At 41.4% G+C, this 23,459-nt stretch overlaps 1 protein-coding gene and 1 long non-coding RNA gene across 4 annotated transcripts in view; one reads left to right on the forward strand and one right to left on the reverse strand.

Annotated features, from left to right (window-relative positions):
• The window catches only part of reps2 (RALBP1 associated Eps domain containing 2), a 147,359-nt gene that overhangs the window by 110,575 nt on the left and 13,325 nt on the right, over nucleotides 1-23,459 (reverse strand). The window contains exons 1-2 of one of the 3 annotated variants that reach the window (XM_055644933.1): nucleotides 18,318-18,576; nucleotides 5,060-5,183 (exon numbers count right to left, since the gene is read on the reverse strand). In XM_055644933.1, coding sequence (XP_055500908.1) covers nucleotides 5,060-5,183; nucleotides 18,318-18,497 — 304 coding nt within the window. In that variant the 5' untranslated portion in view covers nucleotides 18,498-18,576. Of the gene's footprint in view, nucleotides 1-5,059; nucleotides 5,184-9,978; nucleotides 12,192-18,317; nucleotides 18,577-23,459 lie in introns of those variants that run through there. The other 2 variants (XM_055644932.1, XM_055644934.1) reach the window with 2 other exon arrangements.
• On the forward strand, nucleotides 18,694-22,183 carry LOC129702878 (uncharacterized). The gene is made up of 2 exons (XR_008724466.1): nucleotides 18,694-18,831; nucleotides 21,724-22,183. It is a non-coding gene; the product is annotated as an uncharacterized LOC129702878 (long non-coding RNA).

A 23,459-nucleotide genomic window follows, 5' to 3' on the forward strand; every position in this document is an offset into this window, starting at 1 on the left:
TTCCAGCCACCCACCACTCTCGGTGCAAAAAAAACTTATCCCACACATTTATTTTACACATTGCTCCTCTCACCTTAAAGCTATGCCTAGTCTTTGACAGTTCCACCCTGGAAATGTGTTATGACTGTCTACCCTATTTATGATTCTCAGAATTTTTCAACAGGAACACAATCCGTTTGTCCAGCCTCCCCTAGTACTCTCTAAACCATGCAGCATTCTGATAACTTCTGCACTCTCTTCAAAGTCTCCAAATCCTTCCTGTAAAGGGACGACCAGAACTACACACATTATTGGACACCAAGAAAGGGAGTTTGTGGAGTGCCTCCGAGATGGATTCTTAGAGCAGCTTGTACTGGAGCCTACCAGGGAGAAGACAATTCTGGATTTAGTGTTGTGTAATGAACCGGATTGGATAAGGGAAATCGAGGTAAAGGAGGTAGTGACCATAATATGATAAGGTTTAAGGGTCAGCTTGGGGTGAGTTCCCCACCACGGGTAACATGTAATCCCGTGCTACCTGCTCCATGGCCAGATAGTCAGCGACTAAACCGTCTCCCCCACCTGGTGTGCCGGGTGAGGAGGGGACTGTGGACCCTCAGCAGGACCAAAAACAAGACATGTCAAAGGGCGGATGAGCTTCTAGTGAGCCAACGGCCATCCACATTTCAGTAGAAGTTGCGATCACTGTCGTACATAGCATTGTAAGGAATGATGATAAAGTGCACACACCAAAATCCTATACTTCTAGCGGCGGATGTCCGCAGGAACTGGAGATGTGTGGTGTGTCCGTCACCGTTTCCGTTGGGAACCAGCACCACTGTGTTGCTAATGTTTTCAACGATGATGACTGATGATTTAATCTACAATTTGCGAGGGAAAAGGGTAAATTGGAAGTGTCAGTATTACAGTTGAACAAAGGGGACTATGGAGCCATTAGGGAGGAGCTGGCCAAAGCTGCCCTAACAGGGATGACAGTGGAACAACAATGCCAGATATTTCTGGGAATAATGCAGAAGGTGCAGGATCAGTTCATTCCAAAGAGGAAGAAAGATTCTAAGTGGAGTAAGGGGCAACCGTGGCTGACAAGGGAAGTCAAGGACAGTATAAAAATAAAAGAGAAATATAACATAGCAAAGATGAGCAGGAAGCCAGAAGATTGGGAAACTTTTTAAGAGCTACAGAAGATAACTAAAAAGGCAATACAGGAAGAAAAGATGAGGTACGAAGGTAAGCTAGCCAAGAATATAAAGGAGGATAGTAAAAGCTTCTTTAGGTATGTGATGAGGAAAAAAATAGTTAATCCAAATGTGGGTCCCTTGAAGACAAAAACAGGTGAATTTTATTATGGGGAACAAGGTGAGCAAGGGGAACAGCAGATGAGTTGAACAGGTACTTTGGATCTGTCTTCACTAAGGAAGACACAAACAATCTCCCAGATGTACTAGTGGCCAGAGGACCTAGGGTGACGGTGAAACTGAAGGAAATTCATATTAGGTAGGAAATGGTGTTGGGTAGACTGATGGGACTGAAGGTTGATAAACCCCTGGACCTGATGGTCTGCATCCCAGGGTACTTAAGGAAGTGGGTCTAGAAATCGTGGACACATTGGTAATCATTTTCCAATGTTCTATAGATTCAGGATCAGTTCGTGTGGATTGGAGGGTAGCTAATGTTATCCCACTTTTTAAGAAAGGCGGGAGAGAGAAAACGGGGAAATAGACCAGTTAGCCTGACATCGGTGGTGCGGGATATGCTGGAGTCAATTATTGGGGTATTGGGGTTAGGGTACTGACATAGATAGAAAATTGGTTGCCAGACAGGAAACAAAGAGTAGGGATTAACGGGTCCCTTTCAGAATGGCAGGCAGTGACTGGTGGGGTACCGCAAGGCTCGGTGCTGGGACCGCAGCTATTTACATAGAAACATAGAAATTAGGTGCAGGAGTAGGCCATTCGGCCCTTCGAGCCTGCACCGCCATTCAATATGATCAAGGCATGATCATTACAATATACATTAATGGTTTACATGAAGGGATTAAAAGTAACATTAGCAAATGTGCAGATGACACAAAGCTGGGTGGCAGTGTGAACTGTGAGGAGGATGCTATGAGGATGCAGGGTGACTTGGACAGGTTGGGTGAGTGGGCAGATGCATGGCAGATGCAGTTTAATGTGGATAAATGTGAGGTTATCCACTTTGGTGGCAAAAACAGGAAGGCAGATTATTAACTGAATGGTGCCAAGTTGGGAAAAGGGGAAGTACAATGAGATCTGGGGGTCCTTGTTCATCAGTCATTGAAAGTAAGCAGGCAGGTACAGCAGGCAGTGAAGAAAGCTAATGGCACGTTGGTCTTCATAACAAGAGCAGTTGAGTATAGGAGCAAAGAGGTCCTTCTGCAGTTGTACAGGGCCCTAGTGAGACCGCACCTGGAGTATTGTGTGCAGTTTTTTTGTCTCCAAAATTGGGGGACATTCTTGCTATTGAGGGTGTGCAGCGTAGGTTCACAAAGTTAATTCCCGGAACGGCAGGACTGTCATATGTTGATAGAATGGAGCAACTGGGTTTGTATACACTGCAATTTAGGATGAGAGGGAATCTTATTGAAACATGTAAGATTATTAAGGAATTGGACATGCTATAGGCAGGAAAGAGTCCAGAACCAGGGGCCACAGTTTAAGAATAAGGGGTAGGCCATTTAGAACGGAGATGAGGAAAAACATTTTCACCCAGTTGTGAATCTGTGGAATTCTCAGGATGCTGTCAAGAGAGAGTTAGATAGAGCTCTTAAAGATGGTGAAGTTAAGGGATATGGGGAGAAGGCAGGAATGAGGTACTGATTGTGGGTGATCAGCCATGATCACAGTGAATGGCGCTGTTGGATCGAAGGGCCGAATGACCTACTCCTGCACCTTTTTGTCTATTGTCTATTGTCTAAATGCAGCTGAACCAAAGTCATATAAACTTGCACAAGCTATCCTTACCACATTATCTATTTGTGTTGCCAGTTTCAGCGAGCTATGGAATTGGACTGCAAGATCCCTCTGCACATCAATGCTGCTAAGAGTCAAGCAACTAACTGTATACATTCCCCTTACACTTGTCCTCCGAAAGTGCAACAGTTTAAACCTTCTTGGGTTAATCTCAATCTGCCATTTCTGTACCTGGGTTGCTGATCTATATCCCGTGCTATACCCTTCTTCAGACTGAATCCTGGATGATACATTTACTAATCACCCAAGTACATACAGTTAATAAAGTATTCCTCAAGAAATACTAATGGAATTTTGTGGAATGCAAGTGAAAGGTACATTAAAGATATCAAAACACACTTGACATTTTTTACTCCTGTGACTACTAAATTAAAGGACCGAGCTATTGGAAAGAGTTCAAACACGATGTGTGGGAGTGGTGTTGGAAATGTGAGGCTCTATCTATCTATCTATCTATCTATCTATTCATCTCAGGAAAGAGTTACTTTGTTGAAGGGAGAAGACTGAAGGGTGCTCTATTGGGGTCTTTAAAGGATGTTAAAATAGAATCAGGAAATAGTCAGCAAGTCAAAGGGCCGAATGAAAACTAGAGTTAGTATTCATATCTGTACATTACCTTTCACTTGAATGGTGTTCTGCATTTCTGTTTCCCTTTCATATTTTTTTTCAGCTGCAGTATTTTATTTTTCAATAGGATTCTTGTTTGAAGGAGTGAAACTGGGGATAAACCTGGAGGAAATGTGCCCATTCCTGACTTATTACAGCCTAGCTTGAACAGGTGATCACCACATTCCTTCTCTCCAGAGATGCTGCCTATCCCGCTGAGTTACTCCAGCTTTGTTGCTATTAACGTCAAAGTCTGTAACTTTAACTCCAGGCTAAAAAAAGTGATTAAAGTAATTTACCAAAGATAAATAGAGGGTAAGGTTAAATAAATAAAACTAGTTCTAGTAAGGTGTGAAATATTACAGGGAGTAGGCAGGATAATTGGGTTGAGAGGGAAAGATAGATCAGCCATGATTGAACTTGATGGACCGAATGGCCTATTTAGACTTGATGAACTGAACGGCCTATTCTACTTCTATGACATGAAATCTAGATGCAATCTTTCTTTTCATACAATGTAGTAGTTGTTTACAAGATATCACAGATTGGGACCACATCACCTACTGGATACAACAATCAATGATACAAAAAAAGCTAATAATTACATCCTTATCTCATCTCCTAAACATGTGCTCAGACAAACGAAATTAGACTTGCAGTGTACCATAGGATAGATGCAAAATCAAATAGTTTATCAAGCTCATCCAGATATTGGGACAAAGTTGTAGTTCAAACATCAAGGCAATGATGCTTGTTTAAACTAGTTCACAGACAAAAGTTCACAGAACTGAAAAGTTAACAGTTTCTCTGTGTATTTACGTGGGAAATTGACATTGTGAGAACTGACCACATTCTTAGATATAGACACAAAATACTGGAGCAACTCAGCGGGACAGGCAGCATATCTGGAGAGAAGGATGAGTAACGTTTCGGGTCTCGACCTTCTCTCCAGAGATGCTGCCTGTCCCACTAAGTTACTCCAGCATTTTGTGTCCATCTTTGATTTAAACTAGCATTTGCAGTTCCTTCCTACAAGTTTTGACCACATTCTTATATCACCTTGATTTCAGACCTGCAACAGATAACCCTTAACTCCTCATTACCAAGGATAACAAACTGTAATATCATGGTCCCATAAATATGAACATTAATTTGGATCATGTATTGGACAATGATCACAATATTTTTTACAGGAGCATTTTCGTCAATTTAAAATCATTGACATTTTTCCCAAACAGCTTGAAACCTACATCTTTCAGCAACATGTGTAATTTCCAGATTGTAATTCGGTATTAAGAGACTCATGAAGATTTAGCATTTCTAATTTGCTCTCATGTTAACATATATAATGTTATTTTGAAAAGCATTGCTGTTCATTTCTTTTCAACATATCTATTAGTGTGTAACATTCAAAATTTAGAACATCTATACAACTTAACATTAAAAGTAGCACTGTAACTTACCACAGTTAATGCTTTCGAGGTGTATCGGAAGGCCAGATTGGGCTGCAGCTATTAGTTTCAGCGCAATGTAAAACTGGCCACGACCAAAATAACCCAATTTCTTTGCACCACAAAGGTTCATGATCTGTAAGGACCAAAGAATATTTTTTTAAATGAATGATATGGATGAGAACTCCACACACAAAAGAAATTTGCAACATTTTGCAAATAACATTTTGATTTGCATTACAACTAATCCCAAACAGCCATATAGCAGGAAATAAAGATTTTAAAAATGCAGTAAAAAAGATGGAGTAGCAATGAAATAATGAACTAAATTACTTTGACGTTACTCCATATTACGTTTTAATCAAAATGTGTAAGAAGAAACTGCAGATGCTGGTTTAACCTGAAGATAGACACAAAATACTGGTGTAACTTAGTGGGATAGGCAGCATCTCTGGAGAGAAGGAATGGGTGATGTTTCGGGTCTGAAGAAGGGTCTCAACTTGAAACATCATCCATTCCTTCTCTCCAGAGATGCTGCCTGTCCTGCTGAGTTACTCCAGCATTTTGTATCTACAGTGCCTTCCATAATGATTGGAACAAAGACCCATCATTTATTTATTAGCTTCTGTACTCCATTATTTGAGATTTGTAATAGAAAAAAAATCACATGTGGTTAAATTATCTGCCGCAGAAGGTAGTTGAGGCCAGTTCATTGGCTATATTTAAGAGGGAGTGAAGAGGGATATGGCCCTTGTGGCTAAAGGGATCAGGGGGTATGGAGAAAAGGCAGGAAGAGGATACTGAGTTGGATGATCAGCTATGATCATATTGAATGGCGGTGCAGGCTCGAAGGGCCGAATGGCCTACTCCTGCACCTATTTTCTATGTTTCTATGTAAAGTGCACATTGTCAGATTTTATTAAAGGCCATTGTTATACATTTTGGTTTCACGATGTAGAAATTAAAACTGTGTTTATTCATAGTTCCCCCCCACCCCCCCATTTCAGGGCACCATAACGTTTGGGACACATGGCTTCACAGGTGTTTGTAATTGCTCAGGTGTGTTTAAATGCCTCCTTAATGTAGGTATAAGAGAGCTCTCAGCGCCTAGTCTTTCCTCCAGTCTTTCCATCACCTTTGGAAACTTTTATCGCTCTTTATCAACACGAGGACCAAAGTTGTGCCAATGAAAGTCAAAGAAGCCATTATGAGACTGGGAAACTAGAATAAAATTATTAGACTTACCAAAATCAACTGTTTGGAACATTAAGAAAAAAGTGAGTACTGGTGAGCTTATTAATCGGAAAGGGATTTGCAGCCCAAGGACGACTGATGACAGAAGAATTCTATAATAAAGAGAAATCCCCAAACACCTGTCCGACAGATCAGAAACACTCTTCAGTAGTCAGGTGTGGATTTGTAAATGACCACTGTCTGCAGAAGACTTCGTGAACAGAGCCATACAGAGATCAAGATTGAACTCAGGTTCCTGGAACTATGAAGAAGCAGCAGTGTTTAATATTTTCAAACCACTTTTGCAACTGAACTTTTTAATATTTATATATTTTTTAATATTTACTTGAATTTACGTATTTTGAATCCCAAACTCATATTGATTGCATCTAATTCATTCTTATCAACAATTATCTGTTCTAAATATGAATCTGACAACAGATAATGAATCTGACAACAGATATGCCAATACACTGTCAGCATGGAACAGGTTTCCCAGCTCTATTAACTCTTGACAATTACTCCCCTTCTCCTCCCCTTCCCAGCTCTCCCACAGCCTACTGTCTCCGCCTCTTCCTTTCTCCTTCCCGCGCCCCCCCTCCCATCAGTCTGAAGAAGGGTCTCGACCCGAAACGTCACCTATTTCCTTCGCCCCATAGATGCTGCCTCACCCACTGAGTTTCTCCCGCATTTTGGTCTAGAAACATAGAAACATAGATGCAGGAGTAGGCCATTCGGCCCTTCGAGCCTGCACCGCCATTCAATATGATCATGGTTGATCATCCAACTCAGTATCCTGTACCTGCCTTCTCTCCATACCCTCTGATACCTTTAGCCACAAGGGCCACATCTAACTCCCTCTTAAATATAGCCAATGAACTGGCCTGAACTACCTTCTGTGGCAGAGAATTCCAGAGATACGCCACTCTCTGTGTGAAAAATGTTTTTCTCATCTTGGTCTTAAAACATTTCCCCCTTATCCTTAAACTGTGGCCCCTTGTTCTGGACTTCCCCAACATTGGAAACAATTTTCCTGCATTGAGCCTGTCCAACCCCTTAAGAATTTTGTAAGTTTCTATAAGATACCCCCTCAATCTTCTAAATTCTAGCGAGTACAAGCTGAGTCTATTCAGTCTTTCTTCATATGAAAGTCCTAACATCCCAGGAATCAGTCTGGTGAACCTTCTCTGTACCCCCTCTATGACAAGAATGTCTTTCCTCAGATTAGGAGACCAAAACTGTACACAATACTCCAGGTGTGGTCTCACCAAGACCCTGTACAACAGCAGTAGAATCTCCCTGCTCTTATACGCAAATCCTTTTGCTATGAATGCTGACATACCATTTGCTTTCTTCACTGCCTGCTGCAACTGCATGCCTACTTTCAATGATTGGTGTACCATGACACCCAGGTCTCGTTGCATCTCCCCTTTTCCTAATCGGCCACCATTCAGATAATAGTCTACTTCCCTGTTTTTGCCACAAAAGTGGATAACCTCACATTTATCCACATTATACTGCATCTGCCGTGCATTTGCCCACTCACCCAGCCTATCCAAGTCACCTTGCAGCCTCCTAGTATCCTCCTCACAGCTAACACTGCCCCCCAGCTTCGTGTGATCCACAAACTTGAAGATGTTGCATTCCATTCCCTCGTCCAAATCATTAATATATATTGTAAATAGCTGGGGTCCCAGCACCGAGCCTTGCGGTACCCCACTAGTCACTGCCTGCCATTCTGAAAAGGACCCATTTACTCCTACTCTTTGCTTCCTGTCTGCCAGCCAGTTTTCTATCCACATCAATACTGAACCCCCAATACCGCGTGCTTTTAGTTTGTCTACTAATCTCTTATGTGGGACCTTGTCGAATGCCTTCTGAAAGTCCAGATATAACACATCCACTGGTTCTCCCTTATCCACTCTACTAGTTACATCCTCGAAAAATTCTATAAGATTTGTCAGACATGATTTACCTTTCATAAATCCATGCTGACTTTGTCCAATGATTTCACCACTTTACAAATGTGCTGCTATCCCATCTTTAATAACTGACTCTAGCAGTTTCCCCACTACCGATGTTAGACCAACTGGTCTGTAATTCCCCGTTTTCTCTCTCCCTCCCTTTTTAAAAAATGGGTTTGCATTAGCTACCCTCCAATCCTTCGATTTACCTTCGATTTTTCCAGCTTCTGCAGTTCTTTCTTGAACAATTACATTGAATGTGTTTGTCACCATTTTTTCAGCCTCACCTTGCTGGATTGCCCAATGCACAAGGATAATTTTCACTAGACAGCTATGATGCAGTGGTTAAGAGCTATTATGAAAACTACTGTGTTGCACAATAACCAGTGGAACAAACACTAATGGTTTATAATTGCACAAATGTAATGTGATAAAATTAATTCAACCAAATATTCAGAGTACACATTTTAAGGGCTGGTGAACATTAAATAAAGAATTTCCTCAGATGGTGGTGACAGCTTTAAGGAAAGGGAATGCTGGAGGTTCAAGAAATATAGTTCAAATCTAATCAATTCAACAAACCTTTCAAAATGAATCAAGACAGACAACGAGATCAATCAATGTAATATTTGCATAAATTTTCCTTCAATTGGAACCAATAAGAAAATATTGTTTTTCTCCACAGGAAAGAAAAAATCTACTCCACGTGTTTTTTTATTTAAATAACATGGACAACACAATTATTTTAAAAAATAGCAAGGAAACAACAAGACTTGTATTTCAAAAGAGTATTCAGCATAGCAAAATGTCCCTGGTTGATTCATAAAAATACATTCAAATATTGGGATAGATGAGAGGTACAAGTGTTTTAATAAGAGGAAAGACAGGTGGAGATGCTTAGAGAATAATCCCAGGACCCAGACAATTGAAGGCATTCCTTGGTTACTTGCCCATCTCATCAAGATCCTTCTGTAATTCTTGATAACCATCTTCACTATTTACAATATCAGCTATTTTGGTGTCATCTGCACACTTACTAATCATATATTGTAGATTCTCATGCAAATGGTTGATAATAGATGACAAACAGCAATGGGCACAACACCAATGCCTGAGGTATACCATTAGTCACAGACCTCCATTCTGAAAAACAACCTTTCATCACCACCCTCAGCTTCCTTTCACAAAGCCAAATCTAGTTCTCCCTGAAACTCGTACGACTTAACCTTCCAGAACAGCTTACCAAGTGGACCTTATGAAAGGACTTGCAGAAATTCATATAGACTATATCTATGGCCTTCCCTTATCAACCTTCTTGGTTACCTATTCATTAAAACTAAATCAACTTGAGACACAATTTTCCACACATAAAACCATGCTGACTATCCCTAATCAGTTGAGTCTGAAGAAGGGTCTCGACCCGAAACATCACCCATTCCTTATCTCTAGAGATGCTGCCTATCTCGCTGTGTTACTCCAGCATTTTGTGTCTACCTATCCCTAATCAACCCGTCTTTCTAAATGTATGTGTATGTTATTGCTCAGAATCCTTTCCAGTAACATTCCTACCAAACATATTAGGCTTGTTGGCCTATAGTTCACAGATTTTCTTTGCAACCCTTTTTAAATGGAGGCATAACATTAACCACCCTCCAATCTTCCAGCACTTCACCCGTGTCTAACGAAAATTCATGCATCACAGCCAGGACTTCCGCAATTTCTTCTCTGGCTTACCATGGAGTCCTTGGTATATGTCTGATCAGGTCCAGGAGATTTATCCACCTTCACACATCTTAAGGCGTTCAGCACCTCTTTGACTGCAGCACGGATCGTCTTAAAAACATTTCCATTAACTTTCCCAAGTTCCCTAGTCTTCAGATATTTCTCCGCAGTAAAAATAGAAAAGAAATATTCATTGAGGACCTTGCTCATCTCCTGCGATAATGTTTTGTGGCAAGTCTGGAGTGAATGTTGATAATAAAAACACACAAAGAAACAAATAATGGACATGGCTTGCTTTATCTTGTAAGTAATGCATATAGCTACATTGGAGAGGTTGAGACCAGTTTTCAGCTGCTATGCCTGAAGAATGTGATTAGGCATCAGATAGCAAAAAGCCTGACACACCCACTATATCATCTTAAATTCTATAGAAACCAAGATCACAGCTTTATACTGCCAATTGTTAAGGTCATAACCACTAGACGTTGCTTCAAACAAGCTGCAATTTACAATTTACATAACATATGATGATATGATACTAGTTAATGATACTGATGCATTGCGTAAAATATCTCAAATTCCTACACAGAAGTACTTGGGCAGAATTATGGTGATGTTACTTAACTACCTCAACTTTTGGAATAACAAAAGCTGTGATTTTTTCCCCAGTTTTTCCCCAGTTTTTCCAGTGGGGTGACGCCTGTATGGTCATGAGTAGTGGCCCAAAGAGTCGTACCTTTTTCTGGTCGCCGCTGGATTTTCAACATTTTGAAAATTTTTGGCGACCTGCTGCGACTATGACGGGTGCCGGCAAGTCGCCAAAAAAATCGCGTAAGTGAGACAGGCCCTTTACTGAAACTTAGAACTGCAGAGAAACCTGTGGATCAAAGAATCAGTAGATCCTGCAGACCTGAAGTTCTAGTAAAATAAGGAAATTTAACTGGGGTTTATAAAATAAAGAAGGGATGGGTTATATCTATTTAAATTGGTTAGTGTAAATCAGGGACTCAAATATTTACCCTCTTACAGAGGAACAATGACCTTTAAGACAATTTGCTACATTGGGCAATGAATTTAAATTTGATACAAGTACTCAAACTGAAAGTCAATATTCCATTTGTATTAGATAATGCAATTTAAAAAAAATAAAAAAATAAGGTGATGTGATGGCCAGAGTCTCCCAGAACCAAAGCAATGCACTGGGGCCCCTACACTTGCAGTTTCTTTATGCCGAATCAAATATGCCGTCATGCACTTGCTATGTTCTTCTCCGTTTTCATGTTCTACAATAACACTCTACAATACATAGATTAGCATGGGGCCCCTATGCTCGTGGGGCCCCGGGGAACTGCCCAGCATGCCCATGCGTTAAGACGGCCCTGCCTGGAACTCATATTAAATGAGAAATTTCATTGTCGTTCATTATGCTTCTGGTATGTTCGATTTTTTCCCCATCTTTATGCATTCCTTCAGGAGAGTCTTTTCACCTCAAGCCTTTGTCAATTACTCCACCCATTTGTCAATCACCTCACCTCAGCATTTCCATCACAGATGCTGCCCGATCCGCTGTTCCTCCAGCACTTTGTTTTTATTCAGGATTACAACATCTGCAGTTTCTTGTGAAGCCATTTATGTTAGCATGTCTTAGTTTATGATCAAATTTGTAACTGCATCATAAATATAGATTTTCTTTTGTGAAAAGTAACGATTTACTTAACTATAAATTATTAATACGGAGCCTTACCTTCCAAAAAATAACCCAATATTCATACCATCTACTTTTACTTGTCTTTTAATAGTGGGATCTAGCAATATTAAGAAAGTCAATATTACAAGTTAAAAAGCAATCTTCAAAACAACAAGGAAGGAGAACAGGAATGGTGACTAGGATCAAATAATTTATGTCTTACCATGAAAGACAAGGTTGTATTTAAAAAGTGCCTTTTGTTGTGAAGTACTATGCAACAAGCCATGAGGTAAATCATAGTCATTCTGTAGCTGACTATGTATAGAGCGTGTTTTCAGAAACAGTTAATCTATTTGATTGATGGCAGTTCAGGAATAAATATTGGCCAGGTCATACAGCATGAAAATTGGCCACGGCCCACTGACGACATGCTGATCAACAAGCACCCCATTTTCAACAACAAATCCCATTCTTTTTTTATTCCTCCCACATTCTCATCAACTCCCTAGATTTTATCACTCATGACTCACCTACATGCTAGGGACAATTAACAGTGGCCAATTGACCTCCAAATTCACATGTCTTTGGAATGTGGGAGGAAATTGGAGAAAACCTCTGGTGTCACATGGCAAATGTACACAATCTATTCGACAGCACCAAGGGTCAGGACTGAACCAAGGTCATTCAATCTGTTTGGCATCTGCTTCACTAGCTTTGGCACTCTGCCACTCCCATCTCTTTCAACATAATGCCATGGAATCCTTTGTCTACTTGAGAGGTCAAAGTCATACCCAAACCTTGGCACTTCAACACAAAATTTTACTGGAGCAACAGCCTAGATTTTGCATGCAAAAGGCTGAGGATGTTCTTGAATTCATGACGTTCTGACTCGAAAGATGAGCATGACTGGTCTTTTCAACAACAAAAGTAGGGTGGTGTGCTGAGGTTCGAAGTGAAGCAGGTTAACATTAGACCTAAGAGACATTTGAACTGTGCTGAAAATTAGTGAATGAACTAAGCTCTAAAAAGAGAGATGGAGAGATAACTACCGAGCTTGTTTAGAGAGCTATAGTCTCAACATTCAATGAACAGACAAAAGAACTGGGGATGCACAAGAAAACAGTGCTGAAATGTCTCAAAAATATGTAGGACTAGAAAACTGCAGTTTTAAGGATGGTTGAGGCTGTGTACAGAAATTTGAAAAGCAATGATGGACCAAAAATAAAATGAGATCAGCAAAGATAAAGGTCTTACAATTAAATCAAGTTCATTAAAGGTTCATGAGAGATTGGCAAAGAGAGTATTAGAATGAATAAATCTAGAATGAATACAACTAAAGATAAATATTTTGTTATTATTTGGGCCGAGATAGGGCTGGTGATGACCAATATTTGACAAGTGTTAAACAGATGTGTGTTGAAGATGATAATGGCTGAAGCTCTGTACGTAGTACAGCAGGGCACTATGATAAACGTCACCAACATTTTGGTTCAACTCGAATTGGTGGTCTGTGAACCAATGTTGACAAAGGTTAATAAAATAAGAGAGCAAAAGAATCCTATAATCAACAACTAATTGTAATGCTAATTAAACACTTTATTCAGAACTGAAGGGTAGAATATTGTGGATTCATGATGATATTAGGCCAGGAAATGAATTCTTTAAATAGCATCTCTGCAGGCACCAGCAGTGGGGTTGGAGTTGTCCTTACACACACACATACACCTTTGCCGTAAAAATAGAATCCAGAAATAAGAACTGGGTTTGGTTAAGAAATTTTCCAAAATTCAAATTGGTGTATTTTCCCCAAAGTTACATTTAAGTGTGTATGCAATGTGCATTAATAATGCTGGAACCATGACTAGCATTGATAACAATTCCCTGGTAAATAGATAATTGTAGTCCACATATTAAATCATGAATGAAGAAACAAAATTCTCAAATGTCTTTTTCCTTTCATATTCCAGGATTTTGCTTTTGTATAAACATGCATACATCCGCAAAATCTCTTAGTTCTCATGTAACGTCATAAACATGAAATGCTAACCCTACCCTCCTCTCTTCAGAGATGTTGCCAAGCCTGCTGAGTGTTGCAATAATTTGTTGCCTTTTCAGTTGTCTTTCTAGTTCAGCAGCATTATTCCCTGCTTTTACAGTTTTCATGCTCATTAATCATTCTGCTAAACACCACAAAATATATACAAAAACTATTTATTCTGCACCACGAGATCCTCCACATGTGTTTGTGGGGTGTTATTTAACTAAAAGTAATACAGTTTGCAAATCAAGTAGATGGCTTGCTGCCTACTAGGACAAACATTGAACATTATTTTACACTGGAGGGTAGGGTTAAGATTAGGGTTAGAGTTCCTCTGTCGCAATCCAAACTCCAGGGATAAATGCTCCAATTTACCAGATGTTGTTAGCAAGTTAGCATGTGGCCCTAGTCCAATGATTGCAAACCAATGCATTGCAATGGAGCAACATTTATTCAGAAATGTGAATAGTTTACAATTGTATACAGTTCTCCGTTTTAAATTATTTAGTTAACATATGACAACAGCTCCCAGGAGGAAAATTATGAATTAATAGTGACATATTAATTTCAATTTTATTCTTAAAATTAAACTGTACTACACAGTTCCTTTAAAGTACAGGATTCCATTAGCTTAGTTGGCAAACTTCCCCTGCAGGTTATGCTAATCCAATTCACTCCACCCATTATCGGAAAGTGGGAGAGTACTCTGACGGCAAAATAAAGGTTAGTGGTGCAAAATAAAACCTCTGCATTGCTAATGCCCTGTCATCCAGAACGAGTTATGCCCCAGAATAAACTGCTTATAGACCAGTGATATGGACATTGATTGGTCAGTGGAAAGTGGTCTGCATGTGAAGTATTGAAATAAAAATCCAACCTGGTCGACAATGACCCTATCAATCAGCAAATGGATGCAGAAACAAAGAACTGCAGATACTGTCTGAAGGGCCTGTCCCACTGCGGGGACCTAGTTGGCGAGTTTATAAGAGTTTGCGCTCAACACATACTCGCAGCATGGTCGACATGAGGTCCTAGGAGGTCTTTGTAATTCTCCTTCCTGCTCGAGAGTAGGCCCCGCATACTCGAGGTCTCAGTTAGGTCACTGCGGGTTTTTTTAGCATGCTGAAAAATGCCCGCAAGTAAAAAAAGGTCGCCAGGTGTTCTCTACTGCAAAAACATAACAGTATTTTATTTGCAGTTTTTGCATGCTCCTTTATAACATTTTACATAACATTTTACAACAGTTCAACGATTATTAAAACAAGGACAATTTCAATTCTTGATTTTTTTAAATGTATACAACAATGAACCCAATCATCCCATTCCACCCACCCATTAATCTTGACTCAACCAAAATAATTTCTGAAATATTGGTCATAAATTTGGTGTAAAAATGCTCCAAAATAAGGTTCAGAATGCACCAGAGAGCATCTAAAACCCCAGAGCTTCCAGGGCCCTTAAGCGGCCCCTGGACCCCGGCCGCAAGGGACTTCGAACTTCGTGCTGCGTGCATATTATTTCACATAAAATTTTTGTAATCCTGTCATGCCATCCCCTTTTTGAAAAGCTTCATACTGACCCACTGAGTTATTCCACCACTTTGAATCTAGCAAATAGATGGATTTTTTTGAGCCCCAAGAAGATCCAGAAGTTGATTCCAGAGATGATGCAAGGGTGAGTGCCTTTGACATCAAGGCAGCACTTTACTGAAACAAATTGCAAAGAGCCCTGATAAAGGCTGTGATGTTTGTAGTTATTGCAGGCTGATGAACTCAAGTAGTTCAGCAGAGCAGGGCCCAAGATTGCTTTATCAATTCTTATCTCTTCCTTCTAATGTGGATTGTTCAGTGATGATTGCATGGTGTTCTGGCCAGTGTGAAATTCCCCAGATAATTAAGCTATCATTTCTCTGCAAAAGAACCTCTTGCTTACGCTGACAAAAGTGCTGGAGAAACTCAGCGGATGCAGCAGCATCTATGGAGCGAAGAAAATAGGCAACGTTTTGGACCGAAACCCTTCTTCAGACTGATGTAGGGTGGGGGGGGGGGGAGGTCATTGTTTTTGCTGCTAGGGTGCTAACTGCCCAAGCGGAATATGAGGTGCTGCTCCTCCAATTTCCGGTGGTGCTCACTCTGGCCATGGAGGAGGCCCAGGACAGAAAGGTCGGATTCAGAATGGGAGCGGGAAGTTGAAGTGCTGAGCCACCGGAAGATCAGGTTGGTTAATGCGGACCGAACGGCGGTGTTCGCTTGGGCCGATAGCCTCATTAGCACACATGAATACTTAACTGCATTACTATACCGAACGTTCCCAGGACCCACACTGTGTTTGTGCTAGGGAGTGCAGGAGATTCTTCATTATTTTATTGCAAATATATGCAGGATGTATAGATTACTCTATGGCCATTATGCCACCAATTCAATACAGTGTTTTACAATAGCTCAATAACACCGATATTTTCCCTCTTAAGCAATGCACCCACGAGGCATTTGAGAAGCTGTTACACAAGACTCCAGCCCCTTGATAAAGGCAGCATGTTCCTAGAATATGATTCTCCTCACAAGATTTTTGTGGTGGCTTCACTGAGGTTCAGTGTGCCCCTCATCACATACTCCAGCACCTTAGATTGCACCAGATGACAGCATTCACTAGTGTTGGTGTCTGTCAAGGACCAGCCCCTGAATCAGTCTTCTGTTATGTAGCTGCTTGTGGCAAACCTTGACAAGGACAATTGTAGACCTTTTCTTGGCAATTGGAGAGTTCCCGGATGTTGGATCATAGTCTCGTCTCCATGCCAGCCTAGTAGTACAGTGGCACAGCAGTGTGCTGTAGTAGTGCTTCTGCCTCACAGCGCCAGAGATCCAGGATCAATCCCAACCTCGAGTGCTATCTTTGTGGAGTTTGCATGTTCTTCCTGCTACTGTGTGGGTTTCTTCCGGGTACCAGTTTCTTCCCACATCTTAAAGAGTGGGTTTGTGAGTTCATTGGCATCTGGAAATTGCCCCTAGTGCGCAAGGAGTGGATGGGTTAACATAACACTAGTGTGAACAGGTGATTGATGGCCAGCGTGGGTTTGGTGGGCTGAAGGGCCCGTCCCGGTGCTGTATCTTGGTGTTTGTTTGAGTTCTGGCAGTAAGGCATTCTGCCAAATTACATTGGCAGTCTGCTCGAGAAACCATCCTAGGTCCTTCTGCCATTAGTTATTGTGTGCTGACCACAGACCACTGACAGACTGCTGACCCAAGACATATTTCTGCAGAAATGGTGCTATGAAGAACAGGTAGTGTGGCAAAGTCCAGCTGAAATTATAACTGAGTGGCAACAAGGCCAAGTCCATCATTAATAATGCTGGAGATAAGTACAACCTCATGACATGGTTGTACTTGGTCTTTGTGTACTTTGGGTCCACACATACTGGTGGTCATCAGGATGAGGGCTACATCAGGATGAGGGCATTGGGTATGTTTTTGCCCCTAATTGTCTGAAGACCTGAATAAAACAACCCAATAGATGTCTCCGTCCCGGTCCCCGCATGAAATGGAAGGTGGCAGACACTAGTCATTGCAGCAACACCCGTGCTCCTTCCAGCACACTCTCCATCGACCAGATAAAATGGTCAATTCATATTAATGTTGAGATAAATAGTGGGATAACTCTTCACATTCAGTCAATTTTATAGACTACACAGGACAGGAGCACACGGCAATACTCTCATCCTGTCACGATGGGCAGACCTGCAACGCTCAAGAAAGCACCAAGATGAAGTGTTTAAGAAAGAACTGCAGATGCTGGAAAATCGAAGGTAGACAAAAATGCTGGAGAAACTCAGGGGGTGCGGCGGCATCTATGGTGAGAAGGAAATGGGCAACGTTTGGGGTCTGAAGAAGGGTTTCGGCCCGAAAAGTTGCCTATTTTCTTCGCTCCATAAATGCTGCCGCACCCGTTGAGTTTCTCCAGTATTTTTGTCAACCAGGATGAAGTGGTCCATTTGAAGCACCCAGTCCTCCAATGTGCAGGTTTAAGACGCACATCATGCGTTTTAAATGTGCAACCAAAGTCAGTGCATGAAAATATCTAACTGACAGTCACACGACTGCAATGGTTCAAGGCTGCAATCTATCTTTGCCATCACCAGGGAATTACCGCAAGCAACAGATGGCCATCAAAAAGCATCAAGAGAAGGAACAAAAAAGTATACACCATTTTAAAAAGAGAAAACTAACGCTCAGTCCATATTGATCACGAAATGATGCGGAATTGCGAAGGATGTAGTCCAGAGGACGCGAACAACAAAACATTTTGAACGCGGCCGATGTATGTATGCATCAGTAGAGTTCAGCCGCCACTGTAACGAGTCATTTCGAGAGAAATTGTGTCACCTCCACAACACACCATTTATAGGATGTTCATTATTTTATTCGAATTCCACCCCCCCCCCCCCCCCCCCCCCCCCCCCCCCCCCCCAGGCAAACTCTTGCAACTTGACTTTAAAAACAATGAAAATGTGTACATTTGAAATTGCAGTGACAGTCTGACAAAAAAGTTGAAGTTATGCAACGGCACTCCATGCAGCATCTCATTACACAAAGACATGTTTCAGATAAATGACATTGCTTCTCCTCTTACCTGATGTAGAGCGTCTGGAGGGAGCTGGGACGCTCGGAACAACTCGGCAACTTTGGTTCCGGCGGCAACTTTGCCCCGGTCGTCGGCATCTGAGGAAGCGAAGGAGAAGAGGTCGGAGAAGCAATTCTCCTCGCTGTCACTTAGAAGCATGCCCGGGGCACGCGCGCTCTCCCGGGACATTCTACAGCTGTCCTCGCTCGCGGACACCAGGATACCTTCTCTCGACTGCAGGCACAGGCAGTTGCCTGGCCAGATCAGCACTTAGTTCGCACTGTTCCTCCTGCAACTGCCGCTCGCTGTTTATCATTCACTGGTCTCCTCTGCTCAGCGCCGCTTCAATATTTTCATTTATTTCCTCCCGCAGCCACACGCGTCGGCAGCCACCGCCATTTTTTTTAACCAGCCGGCCTGACGTCAGCGCAACTCCGCTGCGGCTCGGCTAACAGCAGCTGCACAAGACGCTTGAACCAGGGAAGAGCTTGCAGAACTGTTCCCATCCCTGCATCGAGAATAGGTACTTTTAATTCCTGTGCATTATTTTCATTCACCGGTCTCCATCGGCAAAATTTAAAAAAAAAAACGATGGAGCGTTTCATTTGCAGAGTTCTTCATTTGCACGATTCAGGTGAGGTTTTGGTGTACCTGGGTCAATTCATGCTCGCAGAATATCTGGAGAAATGCAAAGGGGTAATTTGATTTTGCATTTTTAAAGGGCGGTTATCGAGCCAACTAAACCAATCGTTTTTTTTAAGACAGTGTAGGAAATGCAATGAAACACAAGGTTTGATAGCGTGCAGAAAAGAGCACGGACATTGGCGATGAGTAGTTGGCGGAATATTCGTTGGGCGTTTTTGTTCACAAACCAGTATTTCCAGAAATCAGCTTCCACTTTAGATGTGAATAACGAACATTTGATCAAAGATTCAGAAAGGCAAGCAGATTCCTATTGATCTGGCTAAAAGTAAGGGCAAAATATAAGAAAAAGTCTGCCAAAGTTGCCTGACCCGCTGAGTCACTCCAGCATTCTGTGTAATTCTTTGGCAAACCAGCATCTGCCGCCCCTTGTTATTACTAATATTACTAAATATATGAGCGGGGGGTAGTCGTATCCAAATCAAAACGAAAAATTACCTACTGGAAGAACTCAGCGGGCCAGGCAGCTTCCGTGGAAGGAAATGGACCGACGACGTTTCGCGACAGGACCCCTTTTCGGACTGAAGATCCTGACCCGAAACGTCGTCTGACTGTTTCCCTCGACAGATGCTACCCGGCACACTGAGTTCATCCAGCACTATGGGTTTTTTTTTGCACCGTACTCCAACACTGGCCGTATCTGATGACTAACGAAAAACGAACAGCTCTGTTAAGTTTTACCCAGTATCCGAACATGAAACGCGGTTTATTCCGACCTATAAATAGACACAACGTGCTGCAGCAACTCAGCGGATCAGGCAGCATCTCTGGAGAACGGGGGTGGGTGACGTTTCGGGTAGGGACCCTTCTTCAGACCCGAAACGTCACCCACCAATTTACTCCAGAGATGCTGTCTGATCCACTAAGTTACTCCAGCACTTTGGTATAAATCTTCGGTGTAAACCAGCATATTTGCAGTTCTTTTCTACACGTTTAATCCGACCTGTTGAGTGCTCCCGGCACTATTTGAAGTGCTTATTTTATTCTAGATGTAATGATGCACCCATTCAATTAAAATGTAAACTAGCAGGTTATTTCGTTAGACTACATAAAAATAAATTGAATTAAACCATCTGAAATTTCACACCAGTACAAAAGGACAAATGAACAACTAGTTTTAAATAACTTTTTTTAAACGGAATGCAAAATGTGATTGCTTTTGTTTCGCAAAGCCGTTTAAAAATAATTTAGTAAATTAAAATCAGATTGTTAAACAAATCAGACACATTAAGGTGAAGAGAATGTCTGAAGAAGGGTCTCGACCCGAAACGTCACCGGTTCCTTCTCTCCAGAGATGCTGCCTGTCTCCAGCTTTTTGTGTCTATCTTATTACGTTTTACCTTTATCAGTTTTTAAATGTTAACACTGGCGTCCTCTGGTGTATGTTCAAATAAAGAAAATTAGCTGGCGTGCTCCTCTTTCCCTTAATGTTGGATGCTTTCATCGCTAGCACGGAAAGAATGTTCGCAATTCGCAGTTAATATGTTTGCCATAATTCGAAGCCCTTGAAAAAAGATCCTTCCCGAGCCGGTCACGGATTATGACAAATTGTGAATAAATGACGATTAATTTCTTAACCTGCATTAAATTGCACGATATAGTATGTAAGACACATAAATGAACTTTGCTGGGAAACAATATTTATTTATCAATTACGTGCGATCACATAATTTTCAATGAATTTAATTACGTTAAAGCCTATTCGCCAATAAAATCTACTATAAAATTATCCGTACTTCACTTTAGATACCTACTTTGTTTTATGAACATTTCGGGAGAGATAATATAGTTTTAAAAACATTTTAATGCATAAGGCCAAATTACTTTTATTCCAGATTTTTTTTCCAGATTTTCTTATAGTAAAAAAAAACGCTTAATATTGATTTCCCATTCACGTGCTATGGATTTCTTCCTATCCCCTTTAAAGGATTCAAATAACCATTTTCTAAATATTGATTGTTCAGATGATCGGATTAATTTTGTTTATTCATTCATTCTGATCGGTTTAATTGCCAACTGTTTTCTATGTCTACTTAAATATATCTTGATATCAATTTCTAATGGGCCCGACAGGTCACGAAGAAACAAGAGATGCAAGATACTGGTTTACAAGAAAAGACACACAGTTGGAAAGGCAGTAACTCAGCTGGAAAGGCAGAACTGGAGAACATGGATAGGGTCCCGAAACGTCACCTATACCTGTTCTCCAGACATGCTACCTGGCCCGCTGAGTTACTCCAGCACTTTGTGTCTTTTTTTTAAATTAAAAGAAACAAAGTTAACTTTTGTATTTTATAATGAGCTGTGCGCCGTTCACGTTCGCAAACGCGAACTACACTGGAGTTCAGTTGCTTGAAAGCTTAATTCTGTTTTACAACTACCACACATAAAACTTTCGAATTCTGTTCACTTTGAAAACTTGTTGGTACTCTCCAGAGATGCTGCCTGTCCCGCTGAGTCATTCCAGCTTTTTGTGTCTATTTTCGGTTTAAACCAGCATCTGCAGTTCCTTCCTGCACAATTTAGTGGAAATATTATCGCACCACAACGCGTTTAGCCAAACACAAATCTAGCACCTGCGACGTGTTAAATATCTAGCCACGCTATTCAAACTTCAGAAAATACTGAAAGCTGCTAAATAGCTGGTACGTGCTAGGAAAAGATTACCGTTGTAAAATAATAATAAAGTAATCTGTTGCATTGTTTTCCACAGGAGCATCTTAAGATCTCAAAGCAGTTTAAAAACGCACATTAAATCAATGCGATGCGCATTAATGTTGTGTGTGCCTTTGTTAACACGGAAAGTACGGCTCAAAGACTGGCACAGACGAAAGCCGCGGGTCAGATAGCACCCGTGGAGGGCGTACACCGACGACGTTTCGGGTTGGGACCCGAATTTAAGCGAATTGCTCCCACCATCTGACAACGTTACTCAGTAATCTGCCACTAGATGGTGCACATGTTGCCTGGTGCACGTTTTTTTCTGCAAGGACTGGCGTAGACAAGCTCAGCAGTTCAGGCCATACACTTGGGATGCAGCGCTCCAAAACGTCAAATCACACAATTGCTAAATTCTCATAACTTTTGTGAAATTTTGGCAACACCTGCACCAAAACACTGTTCCAAGGTTTGTGATATTTCCTTATAAGCAAAATAAACGTCACTCAGCTTGTCATTTCTCATTCAGTTGAGTAAAGTGCATGTCCAGATTTACACATTCCGACTTCCACAAATTGCATGTCAATGTCTGAGGATGTTAAATAACAGCTCAGTAGTTGAGACAGTCTGTACGTTTTCTTTTCAGTCTGAAGAAGGGTCTCGACCCGAAAAGTCACCCATTGCTTCTCTCCAGAGATGCTGCCTGTCCCGCTGAGTTACTCCAGCTTTTTGTGTCTATCTTCGGTTTAAACCAGCATCTGCAATTCCTTCTTACATGTTGTGTTTCTTCACTGTCTGAAGAATGGTCCAGATCCGAAACGTCTCCTATACATAAGATAGACACAAAGTGTTGGGTCAGGCAACATCTCTGCAGAAAAGGGACAGGTGACGTTTCGGGTCGGAATCCTTCTCAGACTAACCCGCTGATTTGCTCCAGCACTTTGTGTCTATCTTCAGTATAAACTTGCATCTGCAATTCCTTCCTACACGTCACTTCTCCATGTTCCCCAGAGATGCTACCTGATCCGCTGGGTTACTCTATCACTCTGTGTCCTTAGCAGTGCTTCTTTTATACTTTTAATGTATAAAACTGTGTCCTTCAATTTATTTAATCCTCCACGACCCTTTTCCACGATGACTGGAAAACTGTAGTTTTTGTCCTTTGAAACCATACAATTACAGCACGGAAACAGGCCATCTCGACCCTTCTAGTCCGTGCCGAACACATAATCTCCCCTAGTCCCATATACCTGCGCTCAGACCATAACCCTCCATTCCCTTCCCATCCATATAACTATCCAATTTATTTTTAAATGATAAAAAACGAACCTGCCTCCACCACCTTCACTGGAAGCTCATTCCACACAGCTACCACTCTCTGAGTAAAGAAGTTCCCCCTCATGTTACCCCTAAACTTCAGTCCCTTAATTCTCATGTCATGTCCCCTTGTTTAGTTTACCGCTGAAAATGTTGCTTCGGTTGTAAAAATGAGGCAGCAGCCAACCGTCTGTGTGAAAATGCCATTTCTATTCTACCCAACAACTTGAAAAGAGAACTGCACCATGGTTCAGAAGATTGGGGCTGCGAATTTGCTTCCTGCACAGGCCTCAAGAGAGATGGTTGATAGCAGTCACACCAGATATTCACATTGTCAGAAGCTGCCAGTTCCCGAGATTGTCCAGAAGCTTTCGGTATTCCCGGCAATTGTAGTACACATTACGTTCAGTTGTGCGGCCTTGATTCAAACTGACGTCTACTTCCACGGTGCTGGCAGTTTTTTGTCATCTTTAG

The sequence above is a fragment of the Leucoraja erinacea genome, chromosome 13 (assembly GCF_028641065.1).
Source record: "Leucoraja erinacea ecotype New England chromosome 13, Leri_hhj_1, whole genome shotgun sequence".
NCBI classification, from domain to species: domain Eukaryota; kingdom Metazoa; phylum Chordata; class Chondrichthyes; order Rajiformes; family Rajidae; genus Leucoraja; species Leucoraja erinaceus.